This window comes from Rhinoderma darwinii, chromosome 1 (assembly GCF_050947455.1).
Source record: "Rhinoderma darwinii isolate aRhiDar2 chromosome 1, aRhiDar2.hap1, whole genome shotgun sequence".
In the NCBI taxonomy this organism is placed as follows: domain Eukaryota; kingdom Metazoa; phylum Chordata; class Amphibia; order Anura; family Rhinodermatidae; genus Rhinoderma; species Rhinoderma darwinii.
In genome coordinates, this window is record NC_134687.1 from 198,356,305 (window position 1) to 198,383,623 (window position 27,319).

Here is a 27,319-nt window from a genome sequence, read left to right on the forward strand (position 1 = left end):
TGGGTCGAGGTCCCACTCCCGGGACCCCCGCCGATCGGCTGTTTTGAAGGGGCTGCAGCGCTCGTACGAGTGCTGCTTCCCCTTCATTTCTACTTGCTCTCTGTGAATCACTGACATGGATGTAGCGGCGATTCACAGTATTACAGCCGCCTTCTCCCATTCGCTTCAATGAGAGAAGGCTGCAATACTGTGAATCGCCGCTAAATTCATGTCAGTGATTCACAGAGAGCAAGTAGAAATGAAGGGGAAGCAGCTGAGCGGGAGTGGGACCTCGACCCATCAGCTATTGATGGCCTTTCCTGAGGATAGCCCATCAATTTTTAGGGACTGGACAACTATATGGTCACTACATGGTGGTAATATTGGTCTTTGTATAGTGGTTTTTATTCAGTAACAGTATGGGGGTATTATTCAGTCACTATGTGGTTATGGTGTGGCGGTATTATCCAGTAACAGTATGGGGGTATTATCCAGTAACAGTATGGTGGTATTATTTAGTCACTGTGGTAATGGTGTGGGGGTATTTTTCAGTAACAGTATGGGGGTATTATTCAGTCACTATGTGGTTAAGGTGTGGCAGTATTATCCAGTAACAGTATGGGGGTATTATCCAGTAACAGTATGGTGGTATTATTTAGTCACTGTGGTAATGGTGTGGGGGTATTTTTCAGTAACAGTATGGGGGTATTATTCAGTCACTATGTGGTTAAGGTGTGGCGGTATTATTCAGTAACAGTATGGGAGTATTATTCAGTCACTATGTGGTTATGGTGTGGCGGTATTATTCAGTCACTATGTGGTTATGGTGTGGTGGTATTATTCAGTCACTGTGGTTATGGTGTGGCGGTATTATTTGGACCTTATAATGTATTATTATTGGTAATATTGGTCTTATTACAGTGAGTTGTGTTCAGTAACAGTATGGGGTTATTAGTCAGTTACTATGTGGTGGTATTATTTGGACCTTATAATGTATTATTATTGGTAATATTGGTCTTATTATAGTGAGTTGTGTTCAGTAACAGTATGGGGTTATTAGTCAGTCACTACATGGTTATGTTGTGGCGGTATTATTCAGTAACAGTATGTAGGTAATATTTCACTAAGATGATGAGGGTCCTGACTGACATTTATCCATGTATTAATGCGTTGATATGACTCCCGAATAAATACAGCTACATCATTCATTAAATTAAATAGTGATGCACTTGGAATCACCACCTTTGTGGTATCTGTCAGCACTAAATTCAGTACATGAGCATAGCACCAGACATGGATTTGGCCTGGTGACTCTGCTGACAACCACGCAGAAAACCCTCTATATTGTCCTTGCATGTTTGCAGCTCCATCTGTAGAATTGGCAATACAATGTTTTATGTTTATTTTGCATGACTGGAGAACTCCTAGGAATTTCCCCGAAGATCGTGGGGGTCTGACTCTTGGCACCCCTGCCGATCAGCTGTTTGAAGGTGCCTTCATTGTTTATCAGGCACAGATCTGTAGTTTTAGTATAGTAGCAGCTGTACCTGGTATTACATCTCAGAGCAGCTCAGTCCCAGTCAAGTCAATCTAAACCTTCTCATAACCTACAAGCTGACAAACATATTTCACATTCATCACATCGCAAGTGGGCCTGTGTTCTATCAAATGCCTGGGCTGAATTTCAGTCCCAGTCCGGCCCTGGTGTAGTATAAAATAGGAGATCTTAGGTCAAAGCAGTGGGATATAGGTTTCAACACGTTTTGAGGTTCAGATAAGATGACTTCAATATACCTGTAAAGGAAAAAATAATAATACCGCAAAAACTGAAGAACAAATGTGTTGTATCCTCTGACCTGGGTTCTCCTAAAATAAAAATAAAAATTCTCTCCTGTGTTCTCCTAAATTGTAGATGAAAGCCCCATTACTAGTTTACATGCTATTCCTATACTGCCACATACTGCGCATATGAGCAGGCCTCATAGCAGAACTCAGAATAGGCTCAAATGTACTACATTTAATAAAAGTTAATGCCCACCATTTTACTTTTAGGGCCAAAATTCTGTGACCATTAATTTTATAATATGTTTGCATAGGAGAGGTCTGTTTTTGTGACTTAATAAATTATATAATTCTGTTTCATGCAACTACCACTAGGGGACTATGGATTTATACAGCTAGTGTTGAACTCAGTGGGAGGTATAAATCTGTATGGAGTGAGCTCCCCTAGTGGTGACTACAGGTATTACCCTTCCACCAGAGGGCCTTAACAGTTGAGTTCAATGGGATGCCATATAATAGACACAAAAAAAAAAGTTGTATTACTATTTATCTATTGATTTTAAGTATATCCTGATGCCTTGTATGACTTTTTTTTTTTCATCTTAAAGGGGTATTCCCTTCCTAAGCATTTATGGCATAGCACAGAACAATGCTTTATAGATGCGGGTCCCATCAAACTTCTAAAAATATATATACAGTGCATTCGGAAAGTCTTTACATTTTTCACATTTTGTTTTGTTATGTTGAGGCCTTGTGCTAAAATAAAATAAAATAAAAAACACGTTTTTCCCCATCATTCTGCACTCAATACCCAATAATGACAAAATGAAAACCGAATTTTAGACATTTTTGCAAATTTATTAAAAATGAAAGATCTAATTTCGCATGGACATAAGTATTCAGACCCTTTGCTATGACACTCTGCTCTGGGGCCTCACAGTTTTCTAGATCTTTGAAACGTTTCTGCACCTTGATTGGAGTCCACCTGTGGTAAATTCATTTGATTGGACATGATCTGGAAAGACACACCCCTGTCTATATAAGGTCTCACATCTGACAATGCATATCAGAGCAAAAACCAAGCCACGAAGAGGAGAGAACTGCCTGTAGAGTTCAGAGACAGGATCGTGTGGAGGAACAAATCCGGAGAAGGGTACAAATACATTTCTGCTGCACTGAAAGTTCCTTAGAGCACATTGGCCTCCATAATTCTTAAATGGAAGAAGTTTGGAACAACCAGGACTCTTCCTAGACCCCACCAAACACATAATTGGGGGAGAAGGGCCATGGTAAGAGAGGTGACCAAAATCCCAATGGTCACTCTGTCTGAGCTCCAAAGATCCTGTGTGGATGGGAGAAACTTCCAGGTCAACCATCACTGCAGCATTCCAGCAATCTGGGCTTTATGGCAGAGTGGCCAGAAAAAAGCAGAGAAGAATGGCAGAAAATCCCCAAATCCAGGTGTGCAAACCTTGTGGCATCATACCCAAGAAGACTGAAGGCTGTTATCACTGCCAAAGGTTCTTCAACTAAGTCCTGGTAAAGCGTCTGAATACTTATATCAATGCAATATTTTAGTTTTTCCTTTTCAATAAATAAACAAAGATTACTAACATTCTGTTTTCACTTTGTCATAATGGGGTATTGAGTGCAGAAAGATGGGGAAAAACTTGATTTTTTTTTTATTTCAGCACAAGGCCTCAACATAACAAAATGTGAAAAAGGTGAAAGGGTCGGAAGACTTTCCTAATGCATTGTAAATTTGGCATTGCTGTAATCGTAATGACTGTAGAATACTGTTAACATGCTATTTATACCCATGGTGAATTACATAGAAGAAACCCGAAAAGGCTGCATTCGGATGGCAAAAATATGCTGCTCCCTTAAAAAGTTATTTGTTTATTTTTTTAAATCTACAAAATGACCCCTTCCCTCCAATAGTGGCTGCCTACTCGGCCTACCCCTTATTCGGCCATGTCCAACACGTACGCAAAGAAGAGGGTTATTTTCTATTGATGAGTAGGTGCATAGACATCTGTCTATAACACTTCTTTTCAGACTTGCTCCTACAAGAAACAATTTAATCCTTGTGGATTGAGGATGAACATTTTTTTGTGGAAATGTGATAGATGTGAGCTATGTTAATATCATCTGTTTTACAAAGGACGCCATGGGTGTAGGCTTAGGGGGGTGGGATTATTTAGATGTAAATGGAAAGGGGAGATTATGTGACATGTAGATACGATTGTCCATCAGTGATTCCAAGGATGTTGTAATATTATTGAATCGTGATACTCTAGTCAGAACCATGTTACTGTCACTAATACATTCGATTTTGGTAATCATTTTCAGAAACTTTTTATTTTACACCTGTTATTTTTGAATGCAGCTCTCGAGCAAAAAAAAATATATTGGGGATTTTTTCCATACATACAACTAGTTATGATATTTTATAGTTGCAGCTTCCCCAATAAAATAATTTGAATTATGTAATGGACAGGAAAGCTAAAGCCATTGTGTGTTAACCTTTTTCACATGCTTGAGGCAATCTTGTTTGCCAAGATAAACATACATTACAATTATCTATTCTTTATAAGGAGTCTCACCCTTTTATATAATATCATTCTTCATTGTTTCTGTTGTAACCTTTAAGAATCAACTTAAAGGGGTATTCCAGTTGTAGCAAAAAATGTTATATAATTTTTTGTATAATTAACCCCTTAATGACACAGCCTGTTTTGGCCTTTTGGACCAGGCCAATTTTTTCAAATATGACATGTGTCACTTTAAGTGGTAATAACTTTGGAATGCTTTTACCTATCCAAGCGATTCTGAGACTGTTTTCTCGTAACACATTGTACTTTAAGTTAATGGTAAAATTTGGTCGATACATTCAGTGTTTACTTGTGAAAAACACCAAAAGTTAGAGAAAATGTGCAAAAATTAGCATTTTTATAAATTTTAATTGATCTGCTTGTAAAACAGATAGTAATACCACACAAAAAGTTACTAGTTAACATTTCCCATATGTCTACTTTATGTTTGCATAATTTTTTGATTGTCCCTTTATTTTTCTAGGACGTTACAAGGCTTAGAACTTTAGAAGCAATTTCTTACATTTTCAAGAAAATTTTGAAGTGGTTTTGAGGGCCTTGTATATTAGAAACCCCAATAAATCACCCTATTTTAAAAAAAACTGAACCCATCAAAATATTCAAAACAGCATTTAGAAAGTTTCTTAACCCTTTAGGCATTTCACAGGAATTAAAGCAAAGTGGAGGTAAAATTTTCAAATTTCATTTTTTTTGCAGAATATCCGTTTAAATCTATATATTTATTTCCCAGATTTTCCAGTTTTAGAAATATCCCAAATGTGGCCTTTGTGTACTAATGGACTGAAGCACAGGCTTCATAACCAATGGAGCACCTAGTGCATTTTGGGGCCTCCTTTTTTTTTAGAATATATTTTAGGCACCATGTCAGGTTTGAAGAGGTCTTGCGGTGCCAAAACAGTGGAAACACCCCCAAAAGACACCAATTGGCAAACTACACCCTTCAACGAATTTATACAGGTTTTTTGCTGAATTTAGTGGAATCAGGCTGTGAAAATGAAAATCTACATTTTTTCCAATAAAACTGTTTGGACACACGGCAGGGTTTAGAAGGGTTTAGTTTAAATGGTTTTTGGATGCCATGTCGCATTTGCAAAGCCCCTGAAGCACCAAAACTGTGTTAACCCCCAAAAGTGACCCCATTTGAGAAACTACACCCCATAAGGAATTTATCGAGTGGTATAGTGAGCATTTTGACCCCACAGTTTTTTTTGCTGAATTTATTGGAATTAGGCAGTGAAAATGAAAATCTAAGTTTTTTCTAATAAAATTTAGATTTAGCTCAGATTTTTCAATTTTCACAATAGATAAAGGAGATATAGAACCCAAACATTTGTAAAGCAAACTCTTCTGAGCACGGCAATACCCCATATGTGGTAATAAACTGCTGTTTGGACACATGGCCAGGGCTTAGAAAGGAAGGCACGCTTTTTGGCTTTTGGAGCTCAAATTTTGCTGGATTTGTTTTCGGGTGCCATGTTGCATTTGCAAAGCCCCTGAGGAACCAAAACAGTATAACCCCCCTAAAAGTGACCCCATTTGGGAAACTACGCCCCTCAAGGAATCTATCTAGGGGTATAGTAAGCTTTTAGACCCCACAGGTCTTCTGCAGAATTTATTGGAATTAGGCTGAGAATGAAAATCTATATTTTTTCCCACTAAATTGTAGAATTTCTTCATTTTGACGAGGAATAAAGGAGAAAAAGCACCACGACATTTTGAAAACAGTTTCTACCAAGTTTGGCAATTCCCCACATGTGGTCATAAACTGCTTTTTGGACACATGGCAGGGCTCAGAAAGGCAGGAGCGCAATTTTGCACGCAGATTTTGCTGGATTGTTTTTGGGCACCATGTCGCATTTGCAAGACCCCTGAGGTACCAGAGTACAGTGGAAGCCCCCAAGAAGTGACCCCATTTTGTAAACTATACCCCACAAGGCATTTATCATTTGCCTGGACATATGACAGGGCTCAGAAGTGAAGAGCAACATGGTATATTTTGGTGATTTTTACAGCATTGCCCCACAATTGCAGGGATCGGAGGTCAAATAGTAAAACAAACCCCCAAGTAATGACTCCTATTTTCTCCGCTCGGTCAGTGAAACGTACGTCTGGACGATCCCAGCAGTAGAAAAAGGGAAAGTACAATTGAGGGAGAGATTAGTTTAATACTTACACAACGTATCTTGATTCTTGTCCCACTTGCACAGCAGAGGCGCCGGGTGAGTGAGCAGACTGTAGCGCTTATGCTGCTCACTCTCCGAGCACTCATGGCTCAACAACTCTGTGAGGCCAAAAGCCGCGATTCCAGCCTGGTCGGCTGACTGCGGCTTATCACTGCTCGGGAGACTGCGGTCCTCTCCCGGTCAGTGTAGCTATGGGCGTACACCAATACCAGTAGTGTCGGCTGTCAGTTAGTTTGCAGGTCTGTACACTGCATTGGTTTGCTACGCAATATCAGAATCTGTGCACTACACTACTCGAATTGAGAGATCTAGGGTACTTTGTGTAATCTGTGCTGCTATTTTTTGCCACACAATACATGTATGTGGCGAGTTATTATAAAATACAATTGGACACTTATAGAACATCATTATCTGCTCGGTCCTTTCAAAGAAAGTGCATTCACAGAACATCACTTGATATTATACTAACTCTCCCTTCTATTCTCATTTGTTCCTTGTATCACACGCAGGTTGATATGTTTAAATCTAGGATGTTACAAATGCAATCTGTATAAAACTTATAAGATTAATATATTATTTTTATATAGTTCAAAATACGCTACAGGGACATTGCACAATTGTTTCTTTCCCATCACTCCTGCGGATATTTTGATTATAATTAAAAATAAAAGGCAATATTACACATTTATTTCTTGCCCTAACTTTTCCCTTCCCCCTCGCTACAATACTCTTGACCCATATTTTGGAAACTATACCCCGTAGGCATGTAGTGCAATGCATTAGAGCTGTCAGTTATTTACTGACAGCAAGTCTACTAGACACCGCTGTACGTGGCAGAACAGGAGGCCACTGTTGGCCTCTGGTTGCCATAGCAATGATCTGCACCCCTGCAATCACATTGCAGCGATCACATCACATCGTTAGCCGGTCGGCAAGAAACCACTAAGATGCCGCGATCGCGTTTGATCTAAGGGGTTAATGGCAGGGATCGGAGCTAGCGATTGGTCCCCGTCCACATTATAGTGACTATCGGCTGTCTGTGACAGCTTATATCACTGTTCCGGCAGCCTCCGGGCACTGGATGTTGTGCAGTGGCCGGTGTTGGATGCAGATGGCTCTGTAGACTGTGTAGTGGCCGTTCTGCAGTACTGCAATTTTGTTCCTATTCACTTGAATAGAAGCAGAGCTGCAGTACTGCAGCACGGTCGCTATACTGTGACCTGAGCCATCTGCTTCCGCCATGGACATCCGATACGTGAAGGCAGCCGCAACAGCTGATCGACGCAGGTTCCAGGTGTCGGACCCTCACCAATCATATACTGATGACCTATCCTGTGGTTAGGTCATCAGTATGAAAAACTGCCCAACGCCAGAACAACCCTTTTAATATGCTCTCTGAAACAATTAATTACAGTTTTTAAGTCATTCAATAGTCATCAAGTGGATACAAATCTGTCCTGGTCATGTAATGACGATATAGGTAGCTTGGCTCTGATAACTGTACTGTAAGGCCTCATTTACACGAACGTTGAATATGTCCGTGTGACGGCCGTTACAACAATGGCCGTCGCACGGATCTATGCAATTCAATGAGCTTATTCATACATAGTGTTTTTCACGCAGCGTGTTTTCGTTGCATGTCCTATTCTTGTGAGTTTTTTGCGGATCACGTGTGCTGTCCGTGATTAACCAGTTCCTTGAAGTGCAGAAAATAAATAAATAAATAAATGTGCACTAAGGGTATGTGCACACGATAGCTGCCTTTTACGTCTGAAATGAAAGACTGTTTTCAGGAGAAAACAGCTGCGTCGTTTCAGACGTAATTGCTCCTCCTCGCATTTTGCGAGGCGTCTTTGACGGCCGTAAATTTGAGCTGTTCTTCATTGAATTCAATGAAAAACGGCTCAAATTACGTCCAAAGAAGTGTCCTGCACTTTTTTGACGAGGCAGTCATTTTACGCGTCGTCGTTTGACAGCTGTCAAACGACGACACGTAAATTACAGGTCGTCGGCACAGTACGTCGGCAAACCCATTCAAATGAATGGGCAGATGTTTGCCGACGTATTGGAGCCGTATTTTCAGGCGTAAATCAAGGCATAATACGCCTCGTTTACGCCTGAAAATAGGTCGTTTGAACCCAGCCTAAGGGCAGATTCAGGGCGGGTTCACACATGGCGGAATTGCACTTAAATTCCGCTGCGGACACTCCGCAGCGTTAATCCGCAGCGGAGCCGTTTCTACATTGACTTTCACTTTAATTTCGCAGTGTTCGTTTACACGATGCGTACAATTCCGCTGCGGAGCATAGGCTGCGGAGCGGAATTTGGTGTCCGCAGCATGCTCTGTCTGTTGCGGAGCAGTGGCGGACTCATGGCGGAATTTCTCCATTGACTTCAATGGAGATTCAAAGTTCCGCAATGAAGTCCGCAGCTGTCATGCACATGTCATGTGTGCTGCGGATGCGTCTTGCTTTTTTTACTTGACATTTCTTCATTCTGGCTGGACCTATGTATTTCTAGGTCTACAGCCAGACTGAGGAAGTCAATGGGGCTCCCGTAATGACGGGAGCGTTGCTAGGAGACGTCAGTAAATAGTCACTGTCCAGGGTGCTGAAAGAGTTAAGCGATCGGCAGTAACTGTTTCTGCACCCGGGACAGTGACTACCGATCCCAATATACATGTATCTGTAAAAAAAAATGAAGTTCGTACTTACCGAGAACTCCCTGTTTCTGTCTCCAGTCCGGCCTCCCAGGATGACGTTTCAGAGTAAGTGACGGCTGCAGCCAATCACAGGCCAAGCACAGGCTGCAGCGGTCACATGGACTGGCGCGTCATCCAGGGAGGTCGGGCTGGATGCCGAAGGAGGGACGCGTCATAAAGACAACGGGCGGTAAGTATGAATTTCTTTTACTTTCACTAGGGAAAGTGCTGTCCCTTCTCTCTATCCTGCACTGATAGGGAGAAGGGAAGCACTTTTCCCGCAGTCCGCAGCAGCTAGTCCGCATCAATTTTCTGCACATTTTGTGCAGATCCGCAGCCGTAATCCGCAACCCGGATTAGGTGCGGCATTGATGCGGACAGTTGCGGAGGAATTCCGCCATGTGTGGTCATGCCCTCAGACGAATTCAAACGCAGCGTTTTGCGCTCGCAAAAACCACTCGACAGCTGCGTGTGTCATCCGTGTATGATGCGCGGCTGTGTGATTTTCGCACAGCCGCCATCATAGAGATGAGGCTAGTCGACGCCCGTCACTGTCCAAGGTGCTGAAAGAGCTAACTGATCGGCAGTAACTCTTTCAGCACCCTCGACAGTGAATGCCGAACACAACATCGAGAAACCTGTTAAAAAAAAAGAAAAAGTTCGTACTTACCGAGAACTTCCCTCCCGGCCGTTGCCTTGGTGACGCGTCCTTGGTGATGCGCCTCTCTTGACATCGGGCCCCACCTCCCTGGATGACGCGGCAGTCCATGTGACCGCTGCAGCCTGTGCTTGGCCTGTGATTGGCTGGAGCTGTCACTTGGACTGAATTGTCATCCCGGGAGGTCAGACTGGAGGAAGAAGCCGGGAGTTATCGGTAAGTCAGAACTTCGTTTTTTTTTACAGGTTCATGTATATTGGGATTGGAAGTCACTGTCCATGGTGCTGAAACAGTTTAACTCTTTCAGCACCCTGGACAGTGACTATCTCCTGACATCGCGTACCGGAAATTTTTTTGCCGGGTTCGGCCAAAACGAGTTCGGCCGAGCCCGGTGAAGTTCGGTTCGGTTGTCCGGGTTCGCTCATCTCAAAGACACTCCGTTTGGATGTTTGGAAACAGAAAAGCACGTGGTGCTTTTCTGTTTACATTCATCCTTTTGACAGCTGGTGCGCTGTTTCAGTCGGTTCGCACGGAAGTGCTTCCGTGCGACCTGCGTGGTTTTCACGCACCTATTGACTTCAATGGGTGCGTGATGCGCGAAATACGCGGAGATATTGAGCATGTCGCGCTTTTTGCGCAGCTGACAAACGCTGCGCAAAAAGCACGGACTGTCTGTACTGCCCCATAGATTTGTATTGGTCTGTGCGTGGCGCGTGAAAACCACGCGGCCCGCACGGACCCAATACACGCTCGTGTGAATCCCCCCTAACACAGTAAGACATGAAAAACATGTCCGTTTTTTCGGACGCAAAATGGAAGCGCTCGTATGAATCTAGCCTAAGGGCTTATTCAGACGAACGTATAATAGGTCCGTGCAACGCGCTTGTTTTTCACGCGCCTCGCACGGACCCATGTTTTGTCTATGGGGCCGTGCAGACTGTCTGAGTTTCACGCAGCGTGTGTCCGGTGCGTAAAACTCACGACATGTCCTATATTTGTGCGTTGTTCGTGCATCACGTACCCATTGAAGTCAATGGGTGCGTGAAAATCACGCGCAGCACACGGGATTCGCGCAACAGCAGTAAAAACTATGATTGAAAACAGAAAAGCACCAAATGCTTTTCTGTTTACAAACATACAAACAGAGTGTCATAATGATGGCGGCTGCGCGAAAATCACACAGCCGCGCATCATATGGTGATGACACGCGGAGCTGTTATGTACCTTTTGCGCGCGCAAAACACACACGCTCGTGTGAATCCGGCCTAAGGGCTTATTTACACGAACGTGATATATGTCGGTGCAACGCGCGTCATTTTCACGCGTGTCGTACGGACCTATATTAGCCTATGGGGCAGTGCAGACTGTCAGTGATTTTTGCGCAGCGTGAGTCTGCTGCGTAAAACTCACGACATGTCCTATATTTCTGTGTTTTTCGCGCATCACGCACCCATTGAAGACAATGGGTGCGTGAAAATCACGTGCGCCACACGGAAGCACTTCCGTGGGATGCGCGTTATTCGCGCAACAGCAGTAAAAGAATGAATGTAAACAGAAAAGCACCACGTGCTTTTCTGTTTACAAACATCCAAACGGAGTGTCATAATGATGGCGGCTGCGTGAAAAATCACGCAGCCACGCATCATATGAACATGACACATGGACCTGTTAAGTGCCTTTTGCGCACGCAAAACGCCGCGTTTTTTGCATGCGCAAAACGCATACGCTCTATGACACAAAGTATAAATGACAATATACTGTAGGTTCTTGAGCCCAGCATAAACTGTTTTAGGGAATGTCTCATGTATTTAATTTTAGTTTTATTAAAGAGGTTGTCCAGGATTACAAATACATGGCTGCTTTCTTAAAAAACAGTGCCACACCTGTGCACAGGTTGTGTGTGGCATTGCAGCTCAGCCCTATTCACTTCAATGGAGCCAAGCTGCAATACCAGACCCACTCCATGGACAAGTGTGGCGCTGTTTCTGAGAAAGCAGACTTGTTTTTCTAATCCTGTAATTAGATATAAGTATGTAGAAGAGAATACATGTGTTTATTCTGTCTTTTAAATATTATACCTATTTGTTTTTTATTTTTATAAACTTCCCTGGGGGAGACCAGTATGTGTGCTTTAAAGAGGCTCTGTCACCAGATTCTCAAATCCCTATCTCCTATTGCATGTGATTGGCGCTGCAATGTAGATAGCAGCTGAAATCAATGAGAGTCAACTAAGAGAAATATCATACATTACTCCAATTTACAATAAGTGAAAGTGTACAGCCCCATCCTTCGTAGACTAGGGAGGAACAGGAGAGATGCATACCGAGCCTTGTGTATATAGCGTGCCTTATTTAGGCCTTCAGCAGTACAATAGAGCTGTCATTAAAGGGAATGTGTCGCTAGAAATTATTATTATTTTTTTTTTAGTTAAACAGTTAGTATATAAGTGATTAAACATTGTTTTAATTTTTAAAAATTTTTCACAAGGCAGGAAATATTATAAATTAGATTCTAATTTATAACATTTCCATGTGTTGGTCACTAGAGGGAGCAATTCCCAAAATTGCAGCATTGCAATGTGGTAAAGCAACCTCATTGCTTTATGCTGCAAATTTGGTGTAGACACACACGCTCTAGTGTGCTCACACAATCCCCCCTCCCTTATCCTGGCTAGTGCCAGGAGAAGGAGGTGGTTGAATCTTCTAATCCTCCTACACTGTGCATTCGCTCAGAAAATGGCGGCACACAGTGTAGGAGGATTAGATACAGTGGTAATCAGACAGTATAACACGAACATAATACACACATCACATACACAAACATAACTTACCTGTTCCTGCCGCCGCTGCTGCCTCCGATCCTACTCCTCGCGTCTTCGCTGCCTGGAACATATGTCCGGAAGCCGTGACCGGAAATAGTCATCTTACTGTCTGGCCGCGGCTTCCGGTCCACATGAAAATGGCGCCGGATGTCGCTCTGCCGAAGACCTTCCTCTTGGACTGTGTGGGAGCGGCACAGACGGACAGACGGCGTACACTATAGTGAATGGAACGGCTCCCGTTCGCATTCTCTATGGGGATGTATGTGCCGTATTCCATCTCTGTATGTGTCGTTAATCGACACATACAGAGATGAAAAAAAAATGGCAGCCCCCATAGTGAAGTAAAAGTAAGAAAAAAGAAAAAAGTAAAACACAAAAGCACAATTAAATAAAATGTATTTTAATAACATACTAAAAGCAAATTTATATAAAAAAAAAATTTTTTCGCGACACCTTCCCTTTAAATCACCCAGCCTCTAATGATAATGAGATCACTTTGATCGCTCTGTACCAGTCCATACAGAAAAGTTAACAAGTGAACTGCAGAAAACACGAACTGTTAGGGTATGTTCACACACAAACTCAAAAATGTCTGAAAATACGGAGCTGTTTTCAAGGGAAAACAGCTCCTGATTTTCAGAAGTTTTTTAAGTCACTCCCGTTTTTTTGCTGTGTTTTTTATGGCTGTTTTTGGAGCTTTTTTCAATAGGGTCTATGAAAAACGGCTCCAAAAACATCCCAAGAAGTGACCTGCACTTCTTTTTCAAAAGGGTCGCACAAAAAAACGGCCCGTCGGAACAGAATGTAGTTTTTCTCATTGAAATCAATGGGCAGATGTTTGGAGGCATTGCGCTTCCGATTTTTCGACCGTTTTTTGGGCATTTACGTGTGAACATACCCTTTGGCTCTATTCACATGACAGGGTACTGGTGTCGGCCGATAAAAACTGATGTTTTGGTCCGTTTTTTTTCTGCCGTTTTGAAACAGTTTTGCATACGTTCCGAGCCATGTTTCCGTTTTTAATGGCAGATTGTGACCCGTTTTGCATCTGTTTTTCACTGTCCGTTTTAAAAATGGATGAATTTCATTTGTACATTTTTTTAGGCCCCCAGTTTGTGCCCCATATATTCAGTGCCATCTGTAGATAATGCCACAGTGCCCTCTGTAGATAATTCCTCATGTAGATAGTGCCACAGCGCCCCCTGTACGTAGTGCCACACAGCCCCCTGTAGGTAGTGCCACACAGCCCCCTTGTAGGTAGTGCCACACAGCCCCCTTGTAGGTAGTGCCACACAGCCCCCTTGTAGGTAGTGCCACACAGTTCTCTTGTAGGTAATGATACACAGCCCCCTTGTAGGTAGTGCCACACACCACTCCCTTGTACGTCGTGCCATACACCACCCTCTTTTAGCTAGTGCTACAACCCCCTCCCTGTACATAGCATCATTCTGGCTCCATCTAGGAGTGGAATCCACAGCCAGAGCGTTGACGACGCTCCTGCCGGGGATTCCTCTCCTGGAGGAGCCCCTGATGTTACTGTCCAGATGTGAATAGTGACGCCAGGTGCTCCTCCAGGAGTGGAATCCCCAGCCAAAGCGTTGTCAATGCTCTGGCCGGGTATTCCGCTTCAGGAGGAGCCCCTGATGTCACTGTCCATATATGGATAGTGATGCCAGGGGCTTCTCCAGGAGCTGAATCCCCGGCCAGAGCTTCGGCAACGCTCTGGGGGGATTCCGCTCCTAAACAGGGGCACCCTCTAGGAGCAGAATCCCTGGCAAGAGCGTCGGCAAAGCTCTGGACAGGGATTCCGCTTCTGGAGGAGCCATGATGACAGCGTAAACACCCGGCGGTTGAGTGGGCCCTTGGACGGGTAGTGGGCACTTGCCCGGGTTTGCCGAGTGCCCTGGCCCCATGTATATAGCCCCCCTTACCAACCTCTACAATTCTTCGATGTCCGACAATACGGGCAAAAGATCTCCTCCTCCTCACATGCACTTCGCACTTTGAAGAGGCAGAAAACACGGCCGTCACTCGGAACACATCAGAATTCTATGGGAGCCGTATGACTGTTAGAATGACGCAAAATAGGGCAAAAAAATCGGCCGTGTGAATAGCCCTATTGGGGTGAACAGTTTTTAATGCAGCCGTGTGACGGCCGTTAAAAAACTTCCGTCACACGGCCAAGTTACCCTGTCGTGTAAATACGGCCTTAGCCTACTGTGTGTGTTCCAGTTGCTAGTGTGACAACTGCAATATTTCAGGATTGTTTCATATGGATAGTCACATAAAACATGAAACATAAAAATATTTTTGTATTAAAAATCTGATTGAAATAATATGTCATTTACTGATGATACATTCTCTTTAAAGTCAATGTACCATTGGAATGCAGAAAAGCGAATATGTGTTCTCTTACGCTAGTTACTTTTCACATGAACATCATATACAGTAAATAATGCTGCCATCTGTCTGTCAGTCTGTATTACTGGCACAGATCTAGGGTTATCACAGGGGTTATTTTTAGAAACTGATTCAGGAAACAGCTGCCAAACTCACTACCTAGCAAGTCCACTAAAATAGAAACCCGTGTGACTTGAGTGGACATCATTTTGTTTTGGTTTCCATGTAAGTAATTTAGTGCCCACGTGTAAACACCTCGCTAGATACAGTCTGATCAGAAACGTCATGTTACACACTACAACTTTAAAGTAAAAGCATGCTGTTACTCATATAAAGTCAGTAGTAGATCAATAGTGTTTACAGAAATATTCTCTCTGAAGCTCTACGTCAGCATTTCTGAAAAATCAAGGGGAATTTTGTTTTGTGTTTTCTTTGCCTTTGTTTCTGTATAACAAAAACAATGAATTCTAAGGCCCTGTTCACACTGAGTTTTTTTGCAGGCAGAAAAAAATCCACCTCAAAATTCCTTGAGGAATTTTGAGGCAGATTTTGACCTGCCTGCGCTTTTTTTGCCACATTTTTCACCCATAGCCATTGAGGACCGCAGTCAAAAAAAGCTGTGAAAAACGGTCGGAAACGCGCGCTTCAGGATTTTTATACCTACAAAACCACAAAAAAGGCCATACTCACTAGGTAGGTGGGTGGGTGAAAACCCGTTCCCATCAGGACGCAGACGGGTCAAAGAATGCTGAAGAAGGAGTGTGCATTAAATAGTGATAGCCCCTCCCACTAGTCTTGAGGGGAGTGGCGGACTAAGTGCTCAAAGGTGTGCGATAATTGTGTGTCAGTGTAGTGCTAGGGTGTGAATGGATGGTAAAAAATAAATATGTATGTATGAAAGTGTCAGAACTGTGTAATAATGTAATAATAATAAATAAATAAATGTGATGAATAGGGGTCAGTGCTGTGAATAGTACATGGGGTGTCAGTACTATGTGTAATACGTGGAGGGATAATGTGCTGGTCGTCAGGCATGGCGTAACTTGCCGAATAACAGCCTATTTGTAACGCCGCTAGTGTTAGCTAAAGCGGGCTGCTCTGCGTTCCAAACCAAACGCCAGCACATCATGCCCTCCCAGCATATAAGACCCGGCTGCGTCCTGAAAAAAAGTGTAGTATACGTAGTAAGAAATATCCATGAAACATGGGGTATTAGTTGTTATTTTGGCCAAAATACGCAAAGCTCGCAACCTAACGTCAAGGGTCCCCAGTGCCTTGCGAGTCCCTAACGCAGAGCAGCCCGCTTTAGCTAACACTAGCGGCGTTACAAATAGGCTGTTATTCGGCAAGTTACGCCATGCCTGACGACCAGCACATTATCCCTCCACGTATTACACATAGTACTGACACCCCATGTACTATTCACAGCACTGACCCCTATTCATCACATTTATTTATTTATTATTATTACATTATTACACAGTTCTGACACTTTCATACATACATATTTATTTTTTACCATACATTCACACCCTAGCACTACACTGACACACAATTATCGCACACCTTTGAGCACTTAGTCCGCCACTCCCCTCAAGACTAGTGGGAGGGGCTATCACTATTTAATGCACACTCCTTCTTCAGCATTCTTTGACCCGTCTGCATCCTGATGGGAACGGGTTTTCACCCACCCACCCACCTACCTAGTGAGTATGGCCTTTTTTGTGGTTTTGTTGATATTTATGTCCCATTTTTTCTGTTTGTGTTTTTAAATTAGGAACGGAAAGTTCTGGTTAGGGACTCGCAAGGCACTGGGGACCCTTGACGTTGGGTTGCGAGCTTTGCGTATTTTGGCCAAAATAACAACTAATACCCCATGTTTCATGGATATTTCTTACCACGTATACTACACTTTTTTTCAGGACGCAGCCGGGTCTTATATGCTGGGAGGGCATGATGTGCTGGCGTTTGGTTTGGAACGCAGAGCAGCCCGCTTTAGCTAACACTAGCGGCGTTACAAATAGGCTGTTATTCGGCAAGTTACGCCATGCCTGACGACCAGCACATTATCCCTCCACGTATTACACATAGTACTGACACCCCATGTACTATTCACAGCACTGACCCCTATTCATCACATTTATTTATTTATTATTATTACATTATTACACAGTTCTGACACTTTCATACATACATATTTATTTTTTACCATCCATTCACACCCTAGCACTACACTGACACTCTTTATCGCACACCTTTGAGCACTTAGTCCGCCACTCCCCTCAAGACTAGTGGGAGGGGCTATCACTATTTAATGCACACTCCTTCTTCAGCATTCTTTGACCCGTCTGCGTCCTGATGGGAACGGGTTTTCACCCACCCACCTACCTAGTGAGTATGGCCTTTTTTGTGGTTTTGTTGATATTTAGGTCCCATTTTTTGTGTTTGTAGTTTTATACCTACCATTGACTTCAATGGGAGGTCAGCGGTGGAAACCGCGGCAAGAGAGGACATGCAGCTTTTTTTTCCACGAGCGGCTAAAATCCGCCCAGGAAGAAGAACTCCTCTGTCCTCTAATGAAATCAATAGGGGAGGGTGATTACGGCCGTTTCGGCTAATTCCAACGTGGTTTCTGCGTCAAAATCAGCGTAAAAAAACTCAGTGTGAACTGTAACAGTCTATGTTTAACCTATTTGTGAAATGAAAAATCCTTCAGTTGGAACTTGAAGTAAAATTCTTTCTTTCTTATTTTCTTTTTTTACAAGGCTGTATCATTTTTCCATGGGTGAGTTCAGATGGAAATTCAACTGCACGACCTGAAACTAGAAGTTTCCCATGCCCCGGCTTAGAAAACTGCTCAGGTAATTTAATAGGACCATATGTTTGACATTTCCTAGAGTCTAAAAGATAATAATATTCAATAAGTCAAGCCCTCGAGGAAACATTTATAAAGCATTCTTTAATGTACATTAAAAATGTGAAAACTGTGAAATATCTTAGTTCTATGCTTAGTAGAGGCGCACACAAAAATCATAGGACCCCAGGACAAAACATAGGACGGCCCAAACCTTTTGGGCAGCTAAGTGCTGCAGTTTGGTGCAGTTTTTCGCCAGGAATTCACTGCTGCACACAGGGTGGATATGCTCCGTGCTTTTATGCAGCCTATCCGCCCCGTGTGAACTCAGCCCAATAGTGAGGTTCTTAGCGCACATTTTGATCAAATTGTGTGAACCCACCTGCCACGTCAAGGCGACTTCACTTATAAGGTTGGTCTCTACGCTGCACATACACCCAGTTCTGGGACAGCCTACATTTACCTAGGGATGGTAGGAAACAGAATTAGACTAAATCAACCAGGGCAGAATGGGAGGAGTGCATGATCAAAAAATTGATGCAGTCACTACCCCCACATCTATGCAATACACAAGAAACAAGAGAGTTTGATCAGCACATTAAAAAAAAAACAAAAAAAACGTGTATACAGGTGAAAGAATGTTTCAATAAAATATTTTTTCTATGTCCTTGTATTTTTTTAAACTTTATTACTACCGCCTTAGTAATGGCTGCTGTCTGATTAACAACGTCCATTACTAAGGTGGGGCTTAATTTTAGCCGGGGGAAAAGGTTAATACTAACCCCCGGGCGGAGCACTGGGGTGGCCTCAGGCTTGTATTACTAGGCTGGCAAAGCCCAAAAACAGTGGGCCTTCCCACCCTGGTAATGCTAGCCTGCTGCTGCTATGTTGTATCTGGCTGGTATTGAAAAATGGGGGGAACCCCACATCGTTTTTTCTAATTATTTATTTTTAAAAAATACAAATATTACGTGGGTTCCCCCCATTTTTGATAACCAGCCGGATACAACACAGCAGCAGCAGGCTAGCATTAGCAGGGTGGGAAGGCCCACTGTTTTTGGGCTTTCCCAGCCTAATAATACCAGCCTGCGGCTGCCCCAGTGCCCGACCATCACTACAGATGGTCGGGTATTGGATTTTACCCGGCTCTTTCCGGCACCCCTGGTGGTGGTGAGTTCCGGGGTAATAATGGAGGGTTAGTGTGAGCCTTTTCACTGGCTAACACTAATCCCCGCCTTGGTAATGGACGCTGTCCATCAGCCAGCAGCCATTACTTACATCCGAACCGAACCTGTAAAAAAAAAGACAAACACAAAAAAAACATTAGTAACAAATGTGGTAGGCTTAGATACAGGGCCCATGTATGATACTGTCTGTTGGACGCTGTATCTAAGCCTACCACATGTTAGGCTTAGATACAGGGCCCCACCAGACAGTAATTTTATACAGTATAAGATTACTGTCTGCTGGGACCCTGTATCTAAGCCTACTATGTTGTAGGCTTAGCTACAGGGCCCATCAGACAGGATCATATGTGGGCCATGTATTTACGCCTATCATGTGATAGGCTTAGAAACAGGGCCCATATGTGATGCTGTCTGTTAGGGCTCATTTACACGAGCGTGTTATACGTCCGTGCAACGCACGTGATTTTCACGCGCGTCGCACGGACCTATATTAGTCTATGGGGCTGTGCAGACAGGTGCGTGATTTTTACGCAGCGTGAGTCTGCTGCGAAAAACTCACGACATGTCCTATATTTGTGCGCTGTTCGCGCATCACGCACACCCATTGAAGTCAATGGGTGCGTGAAAACCACGCATGTCACACGGAAGCACTTCCGTGGGACAAGCGTGATTGGCGCAACAGCAGTGAAAAGGATGAATGAAAACAAAAGCACCACTTTTCTGTTTACAAACATCCAAACGGAGTGTCATAATGATGGCGGCTGCGCGAAAATCTCGCAGCCGCGCATCATACGCTGATGACACACGGAGCTGTTAAGTGCCTTTTGCGCACGCAAAACGCCGCATTTTTTTGCATGCGCAAAACGCACACGCTCGTGTAAATCCAGCCTTAGACCCTGTAACTAAGCCTACCACATAGTAGGCTTAGATACAGGGTCCCAGCATACAGTAATCTTAAACGAAGAGAAGACCTGTATGATGCTGATTGAACAGCGTCATATAGAAAACATTACACCGTCCAGAGTGAAAAGAAAGTTACCTCCTATTTAGCAAGTATAGCCAAATTAGCATATTTAGAAAAATGCTCATAACTTTGCAAATAATAAAAGTTTTTTAAAACGAATCACACTGTAGTTATCAGCAGCATAGCGCCTATTAGGGCATGTTCAGACGTGGTGGAATTTCTCCAGACACTGTCCGCATCAATGGCGCACATAATCCGCGTTGCGGATTCCGTTGCGGATTTGGCTAAAATGTTAGGTAAAATGCTGCGGATTTGTCGTTGCGGATTCAGGTGCACATCACACCCTGCTCTCTTTCAAACATTCCATCCCAGTCTGGGTATAGACCTCGACACACATAGGTCCAGCCTTGATCCTGTGTGTTACGCTAACTATACCCTGCACTGGAGGTGTCCCACAATTCGGGACGGTTATGTATCTGAAAAACAGACAGTGCATATTGAAGTTTGTTTTGTACTTATGAATAATGTTATATATGTTATATGTTTATCTTTGTTATAATGTTTACATACTGCAGATGCTGCTACAAGTAAACTAGTGAAAACATGACAAACATGTAAAGATACTTCCAAGGTTAATAAGAGTGGACACTTCCATATCCATTCGTCTATATCTGTCCATGGTAATAGCTCTATGTTCATGTAATAAGCCTGGAAGGCGAAAATGGAGGTTATATCTTCCTCATCAGAATGATGAAATATCCTGTTCCTGAAAGAAATCCGCAACGCAACATACAGCAAATCCGAAACACACATTACATCTGCGGATTTCATTGCGTAATTTTCAAACCCCATTGAAGTCAATGGGGAAATTCCGCAACAAGTCTGCAACAGACAGTGCATGCTGCGGTCTGAAAATTCCACAGCCTATGTTCCGCAGTGGAGTTTTCCGCAACGTCTGCACGAAGTTAACTGAAAAGGTGTTGAAACCAATGGACAAACTGTCTGCTGCGGATTTCCACTGCAATTCCGCTACGTCTGAACGTGCCCTAAGATTAGTTAGGATTTAGGGAATTAATAAACCAGTGACAGATCCTCTTTTAGGGCAAAGCCACACGTGGCGGAATTGCTCTTGAATTCCGCTGCGGACACTCCGCAGCGTTAATCCGCAGCGGAGCCGTTTCTCCATTGCCTTCCACTTCTTTTTAGTAGGCTTCGTTTAGACGAGGCTGAAAATTCCGCTGCGGAGCATAGGCTGCGGTGCGGAATTTGGTGTCCGCAGCATACAATGGATGTCGTGGACCAGTGGCGGACTGGTTGCGGACTCATTGCGGAAGTTCTCCAATGACTTCAATGGAGATTCTAAATTCCGCAATGAAGTCCGCAGCTGTCATGTACATGTTATGTGTGCTGCGGTTGCGTCTTGCTTTTTTGACATGACATTTCTTCATTCTGGCTGGACCTATGTATTTCTAGGTCTACAGCCAGACTGAGGAAGTCAATGGGGCTCCCGTAATTACGGGAGCGTTGCTAGGAGACGTCAGTAAATAGTCACTGTCCAGGGTGCTGAAAGAGTTAAGCGATCGGCAGTAACTGTTTCTGCACCCTGGACAGTGACTACCGATCCCAATATACAGCAACCTGTCAAAAAAATAGAAGTTCATACTTACCGAGAACTCCCTGCTTCTGTCTCCAGTCCGGCTTCCCAGGATGACGTTTCAGTCTAAGTGACGGCTGCAGCCAATCACAGGCTGCAGCGGTCACATGGACTGCCGCGTCATCCAGGGAGGTCGGGCTGGATGCCGAAAGAGGGACGCGTCACCAAGACAACGGCCGGTAAGTATGAAATTCGTTTACTTTCACTAGGGAAAGTGCTGTCCCTTCTCTCTATCCTGCACTGATAGAGAGAAGGGAAGCACTTTTACCGCAGTACGCAGCAGCTAGTCCGCATCAATTTACTGCACATTTTGGGCAGACCCGCCACAGAATCTGCAACGCAGATTCTGTGCGGCATTGATGCGGACAGTTGCGGAGGAAAACCGCCACGTGTGGGCATGCCCTAAGGGTATGTTCACACAGTGGCCTCCGTTACGGCTGAAATTACGGAGCTGTTTTCAGGAGAAAACAGCACCGTAATTTCAGACGTAATGGCAAGTGCAGGCGTTTTTCGCTGCGTCCATTACAGACGTAATTGGAGCTGTTTTTCCATGGAGTCAATGGAAAATGGCTCCAATTACGTCTCAAGAAGTGACAGGCACTTCTTTGACGCGGGCGTCTTTTTTACGTGCCGTCTTTTGACAGTGGCGCGTAAAAAAAATGACTGTCGGCACAGAACACCGTAAGACCCATTCAAATGAATGGGTAGATGTGTGCGGACACTTTGGAGCCGTATTTTCGGACGTAATTCGAGGCTAAAACGCCCGAATTACGTCCGTAAATAGGGTGTGTGAACCCAGCCTAAGCTATATTATCGCACATATCATAAAGAGACTACTGACGTAGGAAATACATTGAACTGCTTGTTATTGCTGCCGTTTTACTGTTCTTTTTCACCCAGTCATATAAGAAAATATTAGTTTAACAAAAACCCTTAGCCCTTATTTCAAGCGTGTTGTGAAATGATAAAGGAAATGCACATGCTGTTTTCACAGATTGCTAAAGAAAAAACGGATGGCTTGTAAAATAAATAAATAAATCTGGCTTTGCTGTCCATACGATGATGACAGAAGAAAGTGAATGAACTAGGAGTATTAAATATTAAAGTATGCTAAGGGCTTGGTGAAACCCAAACAAGCATGAGAAAATAATATGGGCACAGTTTTCAGGGATTTCCCTGTGACTCACCATTTGATATAATGCCAATAAAAGGGCTTACAAAGCAGCCAGCAGGAAAAAAGTCATCTGACAAAGAGTGCGCCCAAAGGATTGGTGTTTCCCTCAGAAAAAAAAAAAAAATCACCAATAAATAAAGTATAGCTGCCTGTCCATTTTGGAAACCCCTTACGATTAACCGGTCACTTCATAATAAGATGGACGCTTCTGGGAGTGGTGACACCATGCGATCAACGGTTGTTGCCAGGAATATAATTTGCCGGAAAAATTGAATCAGGTTTTCTGGTTTAAGCAAATAAATTGTATTGTTTGTATAATGAAAAGTTATAACATTTTCTAATATACTTTCTTTCTTGTTGTAATTCGATAGGCACCTTCATTTTTTTCCCCCAGGGAATAAAAATCTTTTTATGCACTTTAGTCAATGCTGGTCCTGCGTAGCTGGCGCTGTAAGATTGGCGGGTAACCGCTGTGTGAGGCGCAGCGCCTCACACAGCGGTTACCCGCCAATCTTACAGCGCCAGCCACGCAGGACCAGCATTAACTAAAGTGCCTGAGGAAGGTCAAGGTTTTGACCGAAACGTCGCACTGTCACTGGCTACAAATAAATTTATTTACTTGAATAAATAATTCCATATTGGTGTGCATAGTACTTCTTTTCTCTATTGGATCGGGTTGGGCCCCTACTCATGCACCCACACCATTACCTAGTGCTATCCGAGCCTTGTAACTAAAAATCCCTTTATGTGATGGACAAACTAATACATTTCTTGTTACAAGACAGAGCTCTGATACGCATACTGTAACCAGTCCTGCAACTGTTTGTCCATCACATGACCACGGACAGCATTTTTATCCATTAGAAGTAAACAAGGTTCCTATTGAATGACTGCAAGCAGAGATCTTGAAAAAGGTGAGGTATTAATACAGAAATTATATTGCAGAATTGTAAACCGTTTTACTATACAAAAAATAAGATTTATTTGGAGAAACCGGAATACTATTTTAGGCATTACATAATGCCTTTTAAAATCAGTGAGCATCCAGGGATGATGGGTCCCCTCAGTTACATCAATATGCCATAATATGGCACATGTTTTACCTACAACCCCTTGGCGACATGTCATGTACAGTTGCGTCACTGCCGCCAACGTGTTAGCCCAATACAACATAACCGCACATGATGGTAAAGGCGCATGCTCAGAAGGCGAGCCTGCGCCATCACCTGCGGATGTCAGCTGTATGTTACAGCTGACACTCTGCTCTAATGGCAGGGACTGCAGTAAGCTCCGATCCGCGCCAATTAAACCCTTAAATGCTGCGGTCAATTGCGTCCACAGCATGTAAGGGGTTAAGGTCATGATCACACATGAAGTTTTAATGCAGTGTTTGGCTAAATTTTATGAGCCAAATACAGGGGTGGACACAAAAGAAAGGAGATACATCAGTCTTTTCTTTACACCTTTCCTACCTTTTGGCTTTAACTCCAAAAGCTGATCCAAAAACTACATCAAGACTGGATTCACACATTCAGTTTTTGATGCAGTTTTTTAAGCCAAAGCATGTAAAGGATACAAAACAGAGGAGAAATATAAGGTTACGTTCACATGCAGCATTTGTTCCAGAAATTTCTGCTGTTAAAAAGCGCTTGACACTATTGCTCTCCTTTGTGCATTTTTGTATATGATACTCTTTGTATCTCATTTGTTTAATATATCCTCAATTTCCACCCAAAAACTGTGAAACAAAAAATTTACAATTGTATCGTATTAAGGCAAAGCTGGATGACAACCAACGTTGCCACCACTATATGGTCACCCAACTTTCTACTGAATGGCGTGATACATTCCATTCTCTGGTATTGCTGCATGACTAGACAAGTATGCCCTTCAGGAGTCTGGAAAAGTTGGGAGATGTATTGACAGTTGTATTTGGCTGCCTTTGACGCAGCAATTTTTGTTTTCTTATTGTAGCAAATTTACATTTTCAATATTTGCTCCTGTCACATGTATGCATCCAAACAGTGATTTATTTATACTAGTAACTGCTTCAGTCCGTTCACTACTATAAAAGAACGCTGTCACATGAAATCTTTAAAATGTTTAATGTCCTCATGAGCTAAATGACTTTAACAGCCATCAGGACCCTATACTGAAGAACTATGAAGAGAATCTAAAGAGGATCTGCCCTGGGAGAAGAACCTATCCTTATAATGAAGTGTGTTCTTCCGTGACTCACATGACTACATAATGTAGGAAAGTAGCAACGCCTTACAGAACTGACGTCATTAGCAGAACCATCATTGAAATGTCCAGACATTTCTATGTCCAGGCTGGGTGGTAATCAGCAGCGCGAGATAGAACATTCGACCCCCTTCACACGTAGCAGATTTTCTGTCTTGATTTACGGGCAGAAAATGCACAGCGGAAAACTGTTGCAGGCAATTGGATGAGATTTGCTGAACATTTTCCGCAAAAAATTCGGAGCATGCTGCGGATTCTCAAATCCACAGCATGCTCATTCTATTCTGGATGTTCAGTGCGGATTTCATCTTTTTTAATGTAGAAGAAATTAAATCCACAATGAAATTGAATTCTGTGGAAATGCTGCAGATACGCTGCCCGAAAATCTGTGACCAAAATCCGCTACATGTGGGTACTGAGTCGCGGAGAACATATTACATTATTACATGACGTTGTTCTTGACACATTCTCTTTAATGCCCCCTGCAGATTTAGTTTCATCTGAATGGGGAGGTTTCTGCTCTGTATGGATTTCTGCAGCAAATTCTACTATCTTAGTAGAATTTATAAGAGCACGGCCAGACGTGGCGGAATTGCTGTGGAATTCCGCTGTGGACAGTCCGCAGTGGAATTCTCCAGCGGCCGTTTTTTACATTTGTTTCTATACATTTTTTGGCAAGTTAGTTCAGACGTTGTGGAAAACTCCGCTGCAGACCATAGGCTGCGGTTCGTAATTTTCCCTCCGCAGCATGCACCGACTATTGCGGAGAAGAAGCGGAATTTCACTGCGGATTTCAGCCTTTGCAATGCAAAAACTGAAATCTGTGGCAAGTCTTCTGTGATATCTGCAACATCTGAATTACCTGTCAAATATGCAAATGTTGGTGCAAATTCGTTGTGTAATTGCTCCGAATCTGCACCAACATTTGCAGTGGAAAAATTCTGCAACGTCTGGCCGTGCCCTTAGAACTCTCTAAGGAGTTCTCTGATTATATAAAGGCATTTAGTGCAGATACGTTTTTCCTTATCATGCACAACTCTTTGTGATGTGAAAGGGGGAGCCTCATTGTTCGCTAACAGTACCAGTCACAGCATCCCCATATAGTGCAAGCAACAGATCCTCCATGCAGACAGATCCTCTAAAAGGGCCAGCCACAGTTCCTCCAAACCGTGCCAATCACATTGACCACTTTTTTACCAAATAGTGGCAACCCCAAGATGCCCCCAAAATGCAACGGTTGCTTTATACTTCACTTCTAGTTTTTCCTCTTCACTAAGCACTGCTTGCTCCGCCCTCGTGGTCATATATAAACAACCAGTCAGCGGTAATATGTGATAGATTGCTTCTGCCTGGAGACTGATGTACAGTGCTTCTACAGCTTCTCGAATCTCTGTATAATTCTATTGACGTGTATCATAAGGCTATTAAACCTGCATTGGAGCAACGTGAACTTTCTGTACAAACCTGCGCTATTTGTCACTGCTTTCTAAATGAATAATAATAAACATCTATCCTACTTTCAGGAATTTCTGAGACCGCAAAATGGAGAGGCCATTTTTCCCGATGTCCGAAGTCATATAGACATTACTGTGTAAAGGGGAAGTGCCGTTTTGTAACCGTTTTGAAAGAGCCTGCCTGTGTGTAAGTAGTGTTCTAGCTGCATGAAGGGCTGAGGCCTGGACTTAAAACCTTGCAGGCTTAAATCATACGCAATTTTTATATCACAGCATTGTATATTGTTAAAGCTTTTACAGTTTTAGGCCGATTTAATGGTCCTTGCTTGGGCCGTTTTCAACTCCAAATCTACAGTATGTTGTCAGCAAGAAAATCTTGGTATTCTGACAGAAATTGTGAATTCTGTTAATGGGATAGATGGATTGTTAATGGGATTAATGTGGACTCTGTAAAGGGGTTTTACACTGGACGATTATCGGCCAGACGAGCCTTCATAGAACGCTCGTTGCCGATAATTGCCCTGTGTAAACAGGGAAGCGATCAGCAGATGAACGAGCAAACGCTCAATCATCTTCTGATCGTATCGTTTTAACAAAGTTAAATATTATCGTTGTCGGCAGCACATCTCCCTGTGTATGGGGACGAGCG

General features: G+C 43.1%; 1 protein-coding gene across 1 annotated transcript in view; it reads left to right on the forward strand.

The window, feature by feature from the left end:
* Positions 1-27,319, forward strand: part of BTC (betacellulin) — a 102,008-nt gene that overhangs the window by 67,913 nt on the left and 6,776 nt on the right. The window contains exons 4-5 of the mRNA XM_075849784.1: positions 17,905-18,000; positions 26,740-26,857. Coding sequence (XP_075705899.1) covers positions 17,905-18,000; positions 26,740-26,857 — 214 coding nt within the window. The remainder of the gene's footprint in view (positions 1-17,904; positions 18,001-26,739; positions 26,858-27,319) is intronic.